The sequence below is a fragment of the Pantherophis guttatus genome, chromosome 8 (genome assembly GCF_059756535.1).
Source record: "Pantherophis guttatus breed Tessera chromosome 8, ASM5975653v1, whole genome shotgun sequence".
Lineage (NCBI taxonomy): Eukaryota > Metazoa > Chordata > Lepidosauria > Squamata > Colubridae > Pantherophis > Pantherophis guttatus.
The window spans coordinates 17,294,680-17,312,552 of NC_142070.1; the positions used below are offsets into that span (position 1 = coordinate 17,294,680).

General features: G+C 39.5%; 1 protein-coding gene across 2 annotated transcripts in view; it reads left to right on the forward strand.

Moving 5' to 3' along the window:
* The window catches only part of GRID2 (glutamate ionotropic receptor delta type subunit 2), a 1,144,662-nt gene that overhangs the window by 678,531 nt on the left and 448,258 nt on the right, over positions 1-17,873 (forward strand). For both annotated transcript variants that reach the window (XM_034440485.3, XM_060686953.2), the window contains exon 4: positions 13,328-13,533. In XM_034440485.3, the coding sequence (XP_034296376.1) occupies positions 13,328-13,533 (206 nt within the window). The remainder of the gene's footprint in view (positions 1-13,327; positions 13,534-17,873) is intronic.

Consider the following 17,873-nt stretch of genomic DNA (forward strand, 5'->3'; position numbering starts at 1 on the left):
CCTCACTGATAGGGTGTTTCTCCTTAATTCCAGATTGCTTCTCTCCTTGATTAGTTTCCATCCATTGTTTCTTGTCATGCCTTTTGGTGTTTTGGAAAATAGGTTGACCCCCCCTCCCCTCTTCTTTGCGGCAGCCCTCAAATACTGGAATATCACTATCATGTCACTTCTAGTCCTTCTTTTCTCTACGCTGGCCATTCCCAATTCCTGCAACCATTCTTCCTATGTCTTAGTTTCCAGGCCTTTAATCATCTTAGTTGCTCTTCTTTGTACTTTTCCCAAAGTCTCAACATCTTTTTTTGAATGTGGTCACCAAAACTGGATGAAGAATTCCAGATGGTAGTTGGAAGTAGTTGGTTAGAGAAATATAAAATGGTGTGTGTGTGTGTTTGTTTGTCCCTGGATCTGACTGTAAAGAAGCTGTTTTGGAGAGCCAGAAGGATATTCTTGCTTTGAGTGATGGGAACATTATGTTATGTTAAGAATAATGCTGACTGCTGGGTTTTTGCACACCATCTGTTCTGTACACGAACACAGCAGATATGTACATTTTATCTGTTGAAATCATTTACATGTTATCTTACAGAGCCAAGCCTTCCCAAGACCACGTCCATCCCAGAAATATAAAACTGCAATATTTCACAAAATATGTTTTAAAAAATAATGCAATTCACTAAATAAAAACAGCAATACAGTCAAAACAGCAATGAATAAAACAGCAATAAATAAAAAAACCCAGTAATGATCAAATAGCGGCAATGGCAAGAATAAACAGCAGCCTCTATCAAATGATATCTTTAACACAGAATAGCCTCCAGTCAAATTGTGGCATAAATATATTGCAAATGAATGAATAAATGAACAGGAATTGCAAAGAGGAAAAAAATCACCATGTTTTAAGCAATATTTCCTTGCAACAAGGAATCTGTTTTTGCAAAATTGTCCAAGGATGTCTTTCTCATCCAACTCCCTAGTTAAGTGTGAAAATCGTAGGTTTAAAAATATATACTACTTCAAAAATTATAGAAAGCTTTTAAAGTGATTCATAAACACCACAGTTGACTTAGTTTTGTGAAAAAGAGTTTTCCTGAGGTAGAAACACACTCTGATTCTCAAAGGGTTAAACACTCTGGGTTACACAAAGTTTTTATGTGTCAAGTGGCATTGTGAAAACTATGCCAATAGAAGCCTCAAAGGTAAATAAACAATACAGTTAAGCACCTACATTAAGTAAAACTCCCAGCAGATTTGTCTAGCATACAATTTGGGGGATGACAGCTGCATTGTAACAAAACTGAAGTAAATGAGAATTACGCAGATGTTAGTAAGGTGTTTTCAGTGCTAGTATTACGGATAAATACAGGACTTTGGACAGCACAAAAACTTGTTTACAATCAAGTCAGGTGTGGTGGTACGCACTTACCTTTGGTAGGTTCGCAAATGTGAGCATGCACATGCGTGCGCTTGCTTTGCTCACATGCGCCACCTCTGCCGAGCATCAAAAATTGGATGCGATTATGTCCGGGTGGGTGGGTGGAGCCTCCCGCAGCCGCCGCTATGGGTTCGCCCAAACCAGATAGAACCAGCAGAATACCACCACTGAACCAAGTTCATCTGTGTGTCTTGGAATGTTTCGAATGAATTTTCCCGGGTTTCTTGCCACCTGGACTGAGTTGCTATTTATGAGATAAGCTCATATTTAATTGATTTTCCCTCCCACCCAATAGAGCCGTGGTGGTGCAGTATAGAATGCCGTATTGCAGTATAGCAGGCTGGCTCTGCTGACTGTCAGTAGTTTGATCCTGACTGGCTCAAGGTTGACTCAGCTTTCCATCCTTCTTCTGAGATTGGTAAAATGAGGACCCAGATTGTTGGGGGCCATAAACTGTCTCTGTAAATCATTTAGAGAGGGCTGTAAAGTGGTATATAAGTCTAAGTGCTATTGTTATTGCTATTGCTCCTGTCTTTTGTTGTTTATGCCTAACATTCCTCCCATTATCCTCCCTGCCTCTCCAGAATGTCTAGCACACAGGTTTTATTTATGGATGATTGAGTCTAAAAGATTTAGAAATTCATAAGATTAACACTTATTCCTATGAGGGCACTTGGTCTATCTATATAATCTAGTCTACTTTAACATCTGTCATGTTTATTGCATTTGTTTAAGAACATACAGAAATCAACAATACCCATCTATAGAATAGAGTAGAGTAGAGTAGAGTAGAGTAGAGTAGAGTAGAGTAGAGTAGAATAGAATAGAATAGAATAGAATAGAATAGAATAGAATAGAATAGAATAGAATAGAATAGAATAGAATTCTTTATTGGCCAAGTGTGATTGGACACACAAGGAATTTGTCTTTGGTGCATATGCTCTCAGTGTACATAAGGAGAATAAAATACATTTGTCAAGAATCATAAGGAACAACACTTAATGATAGTCATAGGGTACAAATAAGAGGTGTGCATTTTTGATGGCTGCCCAAGCTCTTTGGAATGGCCTCTCACCTGACATCTGAGATAACCTGAACTCTTTAACCTTCAAGAAGGCCATGGCTTTTTATGCATTAGGCTGGGATCAGGGGTGCTATTCAGCAGGTTCTGACAGGTTCTGGAGAACCAGTAGCGTACATTTTGAGTAGTTCAAAGAACTGGCAAATACCACCTCTGGCTGACCCCAGAGTGGGGTGGGAATGGAGATTTTGCAATATTCTTCCCCCAGGTGTGGGGAGGGAATGAGGATTTTGCAGTATCCTTCCCCTGCCATGCCCACCAAGCCACGCCCACCAAGCCACGCCCACAGAACCGGTAGTTTAAAAAAAATTGAATTCCATCACTGGCTGGGATGTGGGTTTTGCTGGGAAGTTGTTAGGTCTGGCACCTGAGGATAAGTGTAGCTTGATTTTTATCCTTATTTTTAATAGATGGTCATGAGCCACCTAGAATCATTAGATATGGGCAGCTATATATATATGTTATATAAATAAATAAACAAGGTTTTCCCAGTGTGTCCATAATCATGTCATTGGTGACGGCTTCCCCGTTTTGTGGTCACGTTCAATATTGAGAACTTCTTTTAATCAGTCGGCCTGAATTACACACATAACATAATTTAGGACGCAGGACAACTGAATGAAAATGCATAATTGACAGAGAGCAAGCCAAGAAGATCCTCTTGTGCCAATTACGCGTGCTAAAAGTTTCACGTGAATATGGAGAGCATCTTCAGCATTTTGTCCAGAGAACTGAAATTCCACCTCAGCCGTTTCACTCTGCCTGAATAGTGTGCAATTCATTCCTGTGATAAAGCACCTCTGTTGCTGTAGCAATCACTGAGCGAAGAAGAATGACCGCAACAGGTTCACAAAGCACTGTTGATAAGAATTTGGACAGTGTCGTTTGTAATACGGTGGCTTTCCTGGGAACAAAGCAGCCTTTTGCATAAATCACCTGGTGGTGTGGTGTTTTTGTTTTTGTTTTAAATGCATTTCCCTTTAACTGAATAATTTGATCCCCGCAGAAGTGGTAGGAGAAGAAAACATTTTATTTGGGGGAAAATGATGTTTCTTCTATAAAATTTAATGATGGTATACTTGAATTATTGCAGCCTTTGTTGGTAATGTATAGATTTTCTGTTACCTTACAGTTGATTTGTTTTTGTAGGTTTTTTTCCCCCCTTAAGCTTAAGGGAGAAAAAGTGGGGAAGATTGTAGCTTTCTTTTTGTTGCCCTTATCAAGACATACCCTTTTCCACAGTTTCTCCCTCTTTGATTAGATTAGATTATTCATTATGAATGCAACTTAAATATTTGGGATGTGTGTGCGTTCATCCTTCCTAAATTTCAGTGAACACACTGTAACCTTACAGCTGATCGTGGAGTGTGTCAATTATTTTTCATGACTAATGATAAATTAACTGAAGACACGGCTTTTATTTTGGTTGGTTTAGAATTTAACTGCAAGAAAATAATGACTACTAAGATATCAAAGCAACAATCCACTGTGACATTCTTTAGAACATGCCACAGTGAATGAACCGTAATCTTGCATAGATTGCCATCTGTCAGTCAAATTTTCAGCTGAGAATATTTTAGTTTTCAAATCCATTTATTGTTTGCTTTAAGATTAGCAACTGGGCTATTTCTTTCCCTCCTAGTCCAACTGGATGGGCTCCAAAATATTTTCTTCCTTGCTTTTTTTCCAAAGTGAGAAACATGTCAAGCTCTTTTCAAAAATGAAAAATATGTCAACTTCAAACCAATTTGAATTTGGAAGCTGAATTGCTATTGTTGTAGCATTTCAGTTAAGCACAACTCAAAGGACTACTTGGATTTTATATATATGTACAGAAGTATTAACAGTACACTGAAGAGGAAAGGATGATTTATTTCCTTCCTTTCCATTGCCTTTCTATAGTTAAAAGGCTGCCATATATATTGAATTGTGACATATGGGTTTTAGCAGCTTGCCATGGTTACTATTCTGCTGGCATGAGCTAGCCATTATAGTGAGTAAAAAAAATGAAAAAGCAACTCAATTCTGGTTTTGATGAGAAGCTTTGCAGCCCAAAGGCCTGATGAGCTGATCTTGGCTGCTAGCAAGTTTGGTATGGTTTGGTATGGAGAGAGAAATCCCATTGGTCCAGCCTGGTATATAGGTGTTGGGGAGTTGAGCTGGGGGGGGGGGGGGAATATTTATCACATCAGTTGCTGGGACACATGCTACTGGTCTAACCTAAAAAGTGGAGAGAGGGTAAGATACAGAAGGAAATAAGAGGAAAACTCTGTAAATAAGGTAACTAGAGAGAAAGGCTGAAGAGACAAGTTATGTGTGTGGAGCAGTTGTTGGGTCTGGTCAAGAATAGTATAGAAGTTAATAGGTGACTTCTCTGGAAGAAGGGAAGGGGAGATCTAAACCAGCGGTCACCAACTAGTGGTCCAGGAGAAAATTTTGGTGGTTTGCAGAAAAAATATTTGCATTTTTTATATTTATCTTTTTTAAAAAATCATATTAGTGGTCCGTGGGATTCAAAATTATGAATTTAGTCATCCCTGAGGCCCAAAAGGTTAGTGATTCCTGATCTAGATGTATGCGGCCTCCACTGTAGACCCAAGAATGGGCTGGCTGACTGCTTGCAGTGGCTTCACCCAAGACCCTAGAATAGAAGGAGAAGTTCAGGTGTTGGTAGAGAAGCTTTTAGCTATGGGGAATGACTGGGCAGAAGAGCCTGAGAAAGGTTCTTATCTCAACAGAGATAAGGCTCTTAGTCTGAGCAGTGCCAGAAGACTACAATGAGGAGTCTTTTTACTCCTTTCCTTTCTTTTTACTCTCTTGTCAAGGACAAAAATGGACGAGGGAGACAGATAGAAAGAAAGGAGGAGGAAGCAAGAAAGCTAGAGGAGGATAGTCTCTGGAAAGAAGACTTATGAGAAAGCTGACATTGGGTGAACACCGATATTATTATTATTATTGGTTAATCTTTAGTGAGATTCACAGTCTTTGAGGCTGGTTAATAGCTCAGCAGCTCGAGTCCTAACCAAGGACCTAGGAACTTTAAGGTATCGTCGGAGGATGTAAGCTGTTCCGAGTAAGGTGGTTTTTTGTACAGTCAAAATGTTCAAGTCCGCAAATTTAGATTTTCTAAATAGCGGGGTAGCCCTTTGGGTATTGCTCCAAGGGCTCCAATTACAATCGGGACAACACACGATTTCTTTTTCCACAGTCGCTCAACTTCAATTTATTGAATTATTAGTCACTTTATTATTATTATTAGTTGCTATTATTATTAGTCACTCAATTATTAGTTGCTCAATTATTAGTCGCTCAACTTCAATTTATTGAATACATTCAACTTCAATTTATTATTATTATTATTATTATTATTATTATTATTATTTATTTATTTATTTATTTATTTATTTATTTATTTATTTATTTATTCAATTTATATACCGCCCTTTTCCTATTGGACTCAGGGCGGTGCACAGCCAAGGATAAAAAACATACCAATACAAAATTTAAAATCAATTAAAAGAATTATACAGCTTTGGCCCACAGTTTAAAACAATCCAATTAAAACCCAATTACACTTGAAAGCTAAGAAGCTAAAAAAATATTGGGTTGTATATACTTGCCAGGACCCCTAGTGGAGCAGTATTGCATGCTAACTCTGCCCAAACCAGAAGATCGATCCTGACCAGTTCAAGGTTGACTCAGCCTTTCATCCTTCTGAGGACAGTAAAATGAGGACCCAGATTGTTGGGGGCAATATGCTAGTGTTGTAAACTGCTAGAGAGTACTGTAAAGCACTATGGGGGGGGGGTTGTATGTACAGTAAGTGCTATTCTATTGTTTGTTGTGAATGCCTGCTATAAATAATGCCACTGTATATTGTAAAAAAAAAAAAAAGCATAACAGCCTGCAATGCTCTGTTTTTCTGTTTCAATTGCTGCCATTAACAAAATTATAAACCTCTAGTTCAGAAAAGAACTCTGTCATTCTGTGACTTAAACAGAAATTATACAGAAGAGAATTGACTTTTTGGGGGGGAAGGTGGTTAAGGAAGCAGTTTTGATGGGGACAATTCATTTGGACATCTAATAAATGAGCTAGAGTCCCAATTTCTACTTTGGTTGGTGTAGAGTTTAAATTCAGTTAAAGCTTAACTTACCATCTTATCTCTATTTTTTTCTGTAATTATTTCAACATTAACTGAAAATATAAAATAATGTTCTAGCAACATGCAGAATGGATTTCTGTTCGTTGCTTTCAATGAGCAGGACGATGAAAATGTGATTGAAGGATGAAAGTTTTAGCAATGAAGATAAAGGTCTCTTTCTGGAGGATTTGGTTTAGGAATACTATCGGATGTCATCCCAGCATGAAAGCCTTTATGCCAAAAAAATTCATGTGCGTTAGATTTGTCACATTAAATCCTGATAGCTCCTCCTCATCAGTTTCTCTGTCTTTTCTGCCCTCTCTTCTTCGTATTTGTTATCCAGGTAGCTGCTCTGAGCTAGATACAAGATATTAGACCAGAATCTCAATTACTTCAGCGCTTGACTGATTGTTTTGATAGAAACTAGTTTATTGTTAGATACAGTTTTATCCTGGCCTGAGTTCAAAATTGCCTAATGTCTCTTATCTATGGACTGTTTCAGTGGTGGGTTGCTACCGGATCGGGCGAACTGGTAACAGTGGCGTTGGGAGACTCCGCCCACCCACCTGGACGCTTCTGTGCATGCGCAGAAGCGTCGTGCACGCGAGCAGGCGCGCGCCCATGAGTGAACCAGTAGCGACAGGTTTCGAAACCCACTACTGGACTGTTCCCTTTAAATTATAATGCTGGCAGAAAATAGAAATTTAAAGACAGAGATGATCAAAAGGGGATGTAGAGGAATTAATATAATTTTTATCTTTTAAGTAATGGATATGGAAGAAAGTTAATGCTATAATTCTGTTAAAAGCTGTTGGTGGCAGTGCAGTGTATAATTATCACTTATTTTAATATGATTTAATAATAATACTTATAACAATAATAATTACCACTTCTATAATATTTTTGGAATATTCTGAAGACTTCGGTACATTATTTTATTGTAATCCTTACAATAGCCATGGAAAGAAGATTGTAAATATTATATATTACTAATGAGTCTTACTAAGTACTTACTTCTCACACTAGATATGAATGTATTTAGGAAAGTGTACATTTCCTAAATGTATTTTTCTATGAATTATGCCTATTTTTATCATTGTAAAATTTATATATATATAAACGTCGAAATGTCACCAAGATACTCTCAATTTTACACGGGAAAAGACCTGAATACGCCAAGACTTGCATGTGTGTGTGTGTGTGTGTGTGTGTGTGTGTGTGTGTGTGTGTGTGTAAGCCCAATCAGGCTTTTGAGCGCATGCACTAAAATAAGCCCTCCCTGAAAATATTTAAACGCAGTGCTGGAAATCAGGTAAGACTGCAAGAGGAGCCCCATCTTGCTTCATGAGCCCAAAATAATAAGACCTCACCAAAAATAAGGCCAAGTGCTTATTTCAGGTTCAAAAAAATATAAGACAGGGACTTATATACGAGGAAACACGGTATATATATATTTTTTTCTTGGTAAATATTTTAATTTCTTATTTCCAGTACTGCACAAGTTCTCCTAAATATATTTTTCTATGAATTATACCTATTGAACTTTGAGCACATGAGGGAAAAATAATAATTCTCTGTTTGGGTATAAGCTATACACAACAAAAGGATATAAATTCACTCTTGCCTATTTTTTTTTTTAAAAAAACTGAAACCTTATTTCAAATTTTGTACTAATTCTGCAAGTCTGCAGGAATACCCTTAGATAGCTATATATTCCAGGGTTAAAGATAAAACATATATTTTTATGATGCACTTTAAATCTGGCACATTTGTAGTCGTTTAGATAATTGTGTTGCTTCTTAAATTGTCCTTGAAGTGCCAAAAAGACCTCTAACAGTGCTGATTAGACTGAATTTAATTTCCCTGATTTAGACATTAAATGGGAGCTGCAATTAACCATCACCGACTATCTTTTGGAAGGATATTTTTAGAATGAGCGTATACTTTAGCAGCACTAAGCCATTATTCAGTGTTTAGTGCTACTTGAAACTTACTGAAGGATCTAGCTAAATACTTCAATTATATCCCTTGATTTATCTAGAAAAGGCCATTCTCTTCCTTGGGCTCGGGTTCAGATTCATATCTGCTGGCTGTGGGAGAATTGTAAGTCCCAATTTCCTATCGTGTTTCCCCAAAAATAAGACCCTGTCTTATATTTTTTTGAACCCTGAAATAAGTGCTTGGTCTTATTTTTGGGGAGATCTTATTATTTTGGGGCGTGGAGCAAGATGGGGCTCCTCTTGCTGTCTTACCTGATTTTCAACTATGTTTCCCTAACTCTGACTAGAGGAAATGGCAGGGACCTGCTATGCATGTGTTTAAATATTTTCAGGGAGGGTTTATTTTCAGGGAGAGATTATTTTGGGGGGAGGGCTTATTATCAGGGCATGTCTTATTTTTGTGGAAACATGATAAAAGCACGGATTCAGGTTTTTTTTTTTTTTCATTTTCAATGAATTATTTCCATATTAATCCCTGTGCAGAGGAAATAAACTCTAAGAAAGTATGTCAGACTTAACATAATACAGTTAAGTCCTTGGCTTTTGAACAGAATTGATCCCAAAATTTCTGTTAATAAGGCAGACATTTGATAAGGGAGTTTTGTCCTGTTTTACGACCTTCCCTGCCACAGTTGTTAAGTGAATCACTGCAGTTCTTAAGTTAGTAACACGGTTGTTTTTAATGAGTCTGGCTTCCCATTGACTTTGCTTGTCGGAAGGTCGCAAAATGGGATCACATGATCCAGGGAGGGACCCTGCAACCATCATAAAAATGAGTCAGTTGCCAAGCATCTGAATTTTGATCATGTGACCATGGGGATGCTACAACGGTCATAAGTGTGAAAAATGATCGTAAATCCCTTTTTTCAGTGCCGTTGTAACTTTGAACAGTCACTAAATGAACTGTTTTGAGTCAAGGACTACCCGCACCATGTCTAAAGAACATTTGTCCTACAACATTTCACCATTTTGATCATTTTAAAGAAGAACTCCAGGCTGGCTTAAAGCCACGAAATAAGTGTGAAATCTCTCACATAAGCAAAGAATTAATTAATGCTGTAATAAGCTCACTTTGAACATGCAGAAGATATTTTGAATGGTTTCAGATTAACAGAGTTGGAAGCAACCTTGTAGTTCATCTAGTCCAACCCCTGGCCTAAGCAGGAGACCTTACACCATTTCTGACAAATAGCAGTCCAATCTCTTCTTGAAAGCTTCCAGTGATGAAGCTCCCATGACTTCTGAAGGCAACTTCTGTTCCATTGGTTGGTTGTTCTCACTGTCAGAAAATTTCTCCTTACTTCTAAGTTGAATCTCTCCTTGATCAGCTTCCATCCATTATTCTTTGTTTGACCTTCAGATGCCTTGGAAAATAGCTTGACCCCCTCCTCTCTGTGGCAGCCCCTCAAATATTGGAACACTGCTATCATGTCTCCCCTGGTCCTTCTCTTCACTAGATTAGCCATGCCCAGTTCCTGCAACCATTCATTGTATGTTTTAGCCTCCAGTCCAGGGGTGGTATTTACTTACCTTTGCTACCGGTTCGCAAATGTGAGCGCGTACGCCCATGCTTGGCTCACATGCACCACCTCTGCGCAGGCGAAGAGCCTTCCACCCATGTGCAGAGAGTCAAAAATGGGATGTGATGACGTCCAGGCAGGTGGGTAGAGCATCCTGGTTCACTCAAACTGGATAGAACCGGCTGAATACCACCACTGCTCCAGTCCCCTAATCATCTTGGTTGCTCTTCTCTGCACTTTTTCTAGAGTCTCAACATATTTTTTATAGTGTGGTGACCAAAACTGGATGCAGTACTCTAGGTGTGGTCTTACTAAGGCTTTATAGAGTGGTATTAGTACCTCACTTGATCTTGATTGTATCCGTCTGTTAATGAAATTTAGGACTGCATTGGCTATTTTGGCTGCCCCCACACTGTTGGCTCATACTTAACTGGGTGTCCACTAAGACTCCAAGATACCTTTCACAGTTACTGCTATTAAGCCTGGTTTCACCCAGTTTATATGTGTACTTTTGGTTTTTCTTACCTAAGTGTAGGACTGTACTTTTCTTTACATTGAGTTTCATTTTGTTAGATAGAACCCAGTGTTCAAGTCTGTCGAGATCAATCTGGATCTTGAGCCTATCATTTAGGGTGTTTCATAATGTGGCTGCCATGATAGGTGGCAAGCCACAAAATAATCATTAAGCAGAAAACAAGCTGGTGTCATTGCTGCTGATTGTGTCCTACACTGTGGCCAACAGGAGGGTTTTTGGTAAAGGTTCCCCTCGCACATACGTGCTAATCATTCCCCACTCTAGGGGTCGGTTCTCATCTCCGTTTCAAAGCCGAGAAGCCAGCGCTGTCCGAAGACGTCTCCATGGTCATGTGGCCATCATGACTAAATGCCAAAAGTGCATGGAACGCTGTTACCTTCCCACCAAAGGTGGTCCCTATTTTTCTACTTGCATTTTTTTACGTGCTTTAAAACTGCTAGATTGGCAGAAGCTGGGACAAGTAATGGGAGCTCACCTCGTTACGTGGCACTAGGGATTCGAACCGCTGAACTGCCGACCTTTCGATCGACAAGCTCAGCATCTTAGCCACTGAGCCATCATGTACCACTAGGGTTTTTTTGTACCCTAATGTTTTTTTTTTTAAAAAAAACTTTTTCTGAGCAGATGAGTTTCCAACCCTACTGTACTGCAGCCACTTATCACTTTGATGTCTTAAAAATGTCAGTGTGGCTCAATGTGAGTGTTCTCAGGTATAAAAATGATGGGCTCTGCTGCTTTGCTTTGTCATACACCAGCTTCTCATTTTTAAAAATGAGAAACTAAAGAAACTCAAAGGCAGTCCATAAATGTCTCTTTTGGCACTGACAGACTTTTTACTAAAGTCTGTCCCCTGTAAAAAGTCTGACTTTAGTAAAAAGTCTGTCAGTGCCAAAAGAGACATTTACGGTCCATTGTTGCTCAGGGACATTAAGTTACCTACATATATGCATTTATATGTATTTATCTACACTTCTAAATTGTTCTTCCTTTTTAAAAGGTTAGTTTGGGCTGCCTAATTATCTTCAAGGGTCTCGGTAGCTCAGTGGCTAAGACCCTGAACTTGTCAATCGAAAGGTCAGCAGTTCAGCGGTTCGAATCCCTAGGGCCGCTCCCGTTACTTGTCCCAGCTTCGGCCAACCTAGCAGTTTGAAAGCACATAAAAAATGCAAGTAGAAAAATAGGGACCACCTTTCGTGGGAAGGTAACAGCGTTCCGTGGGCCTTTGGCGTTTAGTCATGCCAGCCACATGACCACAGAGACATCTTTGGACAGCGCTGGCTCTTCAGCTTTGAAACAGAAATGAGCACCACCCCCTAGAGTCAGGAATGACTAGCACAAATGTGCGAGGGGAACCTTTACCTTTACCTTAATTATCTTCAACCAAAATTCTGGCATCCAATTCTGACTATTTCCATTCATAAGGTCAGTCCAAGGAACGCTAAGCCCAAAGTATTTTAGACTTTCTATGAAAGCAGATATATCTAAATCAGTCCTCAGTCAAATAATCATTGCAACAACGCTGGCAAAAACAACTGTTGGGCTTTTTTTAACCATTCAGTATACTTCTGGCAGCTTTTGACATGATACATATATCCAATATTGTCAACTCATACCTGAACAAAACTTTAAATAGATAGATGGAAATGAAGAGTTGCTTTCAAAGTAAGAATTAATACTCGTGTAAGGTCAAATGCTTGAGTGAGGTGATTTTATTTTAATTTGTTTTTTTTTTAATGATTAAACCTGGGAAATTTCAGGTAAGTAAGAGTAGAAGCAGAGAACTTTAAGTATTTTTCTCCTTAGAATAGACCTGACAGATATCATCTAAGGTGCTATCTGCATTTCAGAAAAAGCCTGAAGCACTCTAATTTTAATTTGAGATGTAATTAATCAGTTTTAGAAACTTATTTTTAGTTAGAGTGACAAAGAGAGGAATTATTTTTTTCCTACCCATTACCATTGTGTAGCCCATCCTTCTCAGTTCATATTAATTTGTACCTGGCTTCTTTAAAAATTTTTCCTATCATTAGATTTTGAAGGTGTATCCATGCAATTGGTCTCAAAGTGTTACTCTGCCTAGTATAGACACTCATTTATATTCTCAATTCTTTTGACGTATTTACTATAAGTGCCATTGCTGTAAATGTTTTCCACTTCTAAATTAAATATTTTTTCCTGTTGACAGGGGGGGCTATTGTTATAATGTGATTTCTGGGTTCTATCAGGTGGAGTAAAATCAGTGGTAGATTGCCTTTTGATAACTTATTGTCCCTTTTCTTGGCAGGTGTTACTTAATAAACAACACAGTCTGTCAGGATTTGGTCTCATACTATGAGCATCCAAGGAAAACAAACCAGGGATAATTAAATTCTTTTTTTTTTATTGTTCTTTTCAAAATAAACTAATGCCTAAAAATTTCTACTCACAAATTAGCCCTTTAGGACATGTCAGGAATCTAGCTAACAAACAGTTGCAATGAATATTAAGTTAATGTGGCTTCAGGGGTGGTGGTTGTTTAACGTGAGGCACAATACCTTTCTCCAGATAAGACCAAATTGGTTTTGTCTGTGTTCTATTTGGTAATTAGCATTCTGATGAGTTTTTGATGTTCCCAGATATCCGTGGAATACAAGAGTTTTTGGACAAAGTATCTCAGCAGGGAATGGATGTAGCACTTCAGAAAGTGGAGAACAACATCAATAAAATGATCACAGGACTCTTCACCACCATGCGGATTGAAGAACTCAACCGCTATCGGGACACGCTGAGGCGGGCCATTTTGGTAATGAACCCTTCGACAGCCAAGTCTTTCATTGCTGAGGTGAGTGAACGCACCAGCTGACACTTAAAATTCTGTTCCCTTTGAAACTTCTGACAAAACAAGTTGATTTTTGTGGCGGAGAAGGAATTATTATGCAACCCCCCCCACCTTTTTTTTTTCCGAACAATATGTGTAGGAGAGTATGCATCAGTGGTGGGATTCAAAAATTTTTACTATCGGTTCTTTGGGCGTGGCTTGGTGGGCATGGCAGGGGAAGGATACTGTGAAATCTCCATTTCCACCAGTGGTGGGTTGCTCCTGGTTCGGTCCGGTTCTATAGAACTGGTAGTAAAACCAGCGGGAGGCTCCGCCCACCCACCACAACGTCATCATGGGTGATCTGCATGCATGCATAGAAGCATGCACGCTCCCGCTGCAAACCGGTAGTAAAGGTAAGTGGAACCCACCCCTGATTCCCACCCCACTCCAGGGCAAGGTTACTGCAAAATCCCCATTTCCTCCCAATCAGCTGGGACTCGGGAGGCAGAGAATAGATGGGGGCAGGGCCTGTCAGAGGTGGTATTTACCAGTTCTCTGAACTACTCAAAATTTCCACTACCGGTTCTCCAGAACTGGTCAGGACCTGCTGAATACCACCTCTGGTATGCATGCATTAATCTGCCCAAATGTTTGAAGTTCAAATCCAATAATCAGTTGGCAAATGCTATACAGAAATTAAAATTTTAACACATTCTAGAGAACACCAATTTGAGGAATGAATATATATCGTTATTATTTATAACATAAAAATGGTTCTTGAACTAAGACATTATGAGAATGGAGTTTGGAATTTTGTCTTATTAGCATTATTGTTCACTAATTATTTTTCTGTACAGTTTATTCCACTGTTGTGCTGTACTTATTATTGGTTTACTTTCAAATATCAAATTATTAAAGACGCAGGTGTTCATTCCTAATTACAATGATGCCAAAATGATGAAATATGTGTCATGACATCACAATGCAAATTCTACCTTTTCATTGTTGAGTTGCAGAGTTAGTATCATAACACATTTGCTTCCCTTGCCCCTTCCGTGATATGTTAATTGGAAAATACTTTTTCCATTAATATCTCCATTAATTTAATAGAAATTGAGAGCAAGAACCACTTCATTCAAACTTTTAAGTAGAAGGGAAACATTCATAATTTTCTCATACCGACTATCAGTGGTGGGTTCCTCCTGGTTCAGTCCGGTTCCACCGAGCCAGTAGTGGTGATGACATGATGTCACCGAACTGGTTCTGCCCCCCCGCCCCCCCTGCATTATTCTTACCTTTTATTTGGCCCCACCCCCAATCTATTGCTGCCTCCTGAGTCCCAGCTGATCGGCTAGAGGGAAAAAAACTGTTTAAACTCTTGCCGCGGGGCTTCAAAGGGCCACCCTACAGCTGATCAGTGTTAAAAGAAAATAAATGAGTAGACCGGTGCCTGCAAAAATAAATGGGTAGACCAGTGCCTCCAAAAACAAATGAGTAGACCGGTACAGCTCTGCAAGCTGTTAAAAGCCTGGTAGATCAGTACCTCTGCTAAATCCTAAAGAATTTTCACATGACCATCAAGCCACACCCACAAAATAAGCCACGCCCACAGAGCCGGTAGTAAAAAAATTTAGAACTCCCCCCCTGCCGACTACCAGTGGGATATTGTAACTGACAGCTAACCCATTGACCACAATGACACTGGAAATAATGCTATAACAAGGCACAAACGGCTTTTTTGAGATTCTCCCTCAAATCTGTGGTCAAAACAAAACAAAACTCAAAATGGTGGGTTCTCTAGGAGAAGAAAATTCTTCAACAATTTCTCAAAGGCATTTTTTCCCCTTTTCTTTTTTTCCCCCTTTTCTATTTTCTTTCTTCACTCCTTATTTTATTTCCTAACATTTCTATTGCTTTTCTCTAGTTAAATTTTCTTCAATAAAATTATAGTAAGAAAAATTATGGACTTTTTGCTGAACAAAAGAAAAAACTGAACGTGTGATTGATGGATTTGATGGTTAGAAAGATTGGCTAATGGAGGAAGGAAATTACGATGTAAATTTAGAGGGAGAGGGGAAAATATAAATGCATTTATAACAACCCATGCCAAAAAAAAGTCACAAGCCACTTCTTCTATAATTTTTCTGTTTCTAAATTTTATCTTTCTTAGTATTCTTTCTTATTTTCTTTCCAAATATATATCGCTTTCATATTGTTCAAAATAATTTAATACAATTTATATTTTAAAAACAACAACAGCAATTACTCAAAGGCAAGATTCACCTTACATTGGGTTATTCTCTAAACACAGTGATTCCTTCCTGTCCTTTTCAGTTTTATAATGCTCCCTTTCATCACTGCCAGTATTACTTTCTGTAAACAAAGATAAAATATAAAAAAAGAAGAAGAATTAATAGCTTCACTACTGTATAGTGCAGTAATGGCTAACCTTTTTGCCGTCATGTGCCAGGAGAGGGGACATGCACACGCATGTCCACAACCATAATTCTATGTGTCCTGCCCCTGTGCATGCGCACGCGACCTCCCCACGCTCCCTCCACTTCTGGCACACAATGGAACGGTAAGCCTGTTTTTTGCTTTCCCCAGCCTCCAGAGCCTTTCTAGGAGTCTGGGGATGGCAAAAACGGCCTTCCCCATCCCCCTGGAGGCCCTCCAGAGGCTGAAAACGGCCCATTTGCCAACTTCTGGTGGGACTGGAAGGCCCATTTTTTGCTCTCCCCAGCCTCCAGAGCCTTTCTAGGAGTCTGGGGAGGGTGAAAATGGCCCATTTTCCAACTTCCGGTCCCACTGGAAGTTGGCAAATGGGCCATTTCTTGCCTACGGAGGGCCTCCAGAGGGGGTGGGGAAGGCTGTTTTCGCCCTCCCCAGACTCCTAGAAAGGCTCTGGAGGTTGGGGGAAAAAATGGGCCTTCCCCACCACCCCCTGAGGCCTTTCGGATACAGGAAACAGCCTGTTTCACTACTTCTGGTGGGCCCAGAAGGCCCGAAAATCAGCTGAGCTCACGTGCCCACTGATAAGGCTACGCGTGCCACCTGTGGCACGCATGCCATAGGTTTGCCATCACGGGTATAGTTTATGAGCCCTGCTAGTGCAAACCTATGGCTAGAATGCATTATTGCAGGCAAATTCTGCCCACAATCTGGAGTTTTATCCTGAATGGCTCAAGATTGACACAGACTTCCATCCTCCTGAGGTCAGTAAAATGAGGAGCCAGATTATTGGGGACTGTATGGTCAGAAAGTGCTGCAAATATAAGTCTAGGCACTTTTGCTATATTCTAAGTGCCATTGCCATATGGAAATATCACTTTACTGCAAGATTTAATAGCAAGTATCTGGTGCTCACAAGGGACGCGGTGGTTCAGTGGCTAAGATGCTGAACTTGTTGATCGAAAGGTCAGCAGTTGAGTGGTTCAAATCTCTACTGCAACTGGGCTGAGCTTCAGTTACATGTCCCAGCTTCTGCCAACCTAGCAGTTTGAAAGCACATAAAAATGCAAGTAGAAAAATAGGGACCACCTTTCGTGGGAAGGTAACAGCGTTCCGTGCACCTTTAGCATTTAGTCATGCCAGCCACATGAGCATAGAAACGTCTTCGGACAGTTCTGGCGCTTTGGCTTTGAAATGGAGATGAGAACCGCCCCCTAGAGTCAGGAATGGCTAGCACATATGTGCGAGGGGAACCTTTACCTTTACCTTTATCTGGTGCTGACAGGTGACCTTAACTAGGATTCAAATACTTTCCCAGCTACACTTTTATTGTTCCTGGACTTTTGCTGGTCAGTTCTTAATTTCTGTTAATTATGAAGCTGTTGAAATAAAACTAATGATGGGGTAACAAACTATTTTGTTTAGCTTAGTAACCATCATGACTAAAGCAATAAATGATACAGGGGAGTGGAATAGTTCTTTTACTGATTCTTGAAAGAGTAAGAGTATTCTGTATGAATATACTGATGTCTTTAAATCCATCCATTTAGTATTGATACTTATGGATGAATAATCATGGATAGATTCACAGGTAATCATGTTTTATTCTTTCATGGCACTATCTGTTCTGACCTAGGCTCCCTTAACAAGCAGGAGGCAGGAATTACTGGCAAAACCTCTTTTATTTACACGACTGTGAATTACGTTCATTCACAGTCAGCAAGGTTTGTCCAAACAGTTTTTCAAAGGAATATTTTTCAACATACCTTATCTCATTTGGCAAGCTGCCACGTAAATTGCAGTACAAGGCAAAACTTGGAACAGAGTCTCTCAGAGTCACGGAATAAACGAATTGTTTCCTGCAAAAGCCCACTCCCTGTTTGCTCCTCTTTTATTTCCTATGGGAGGGG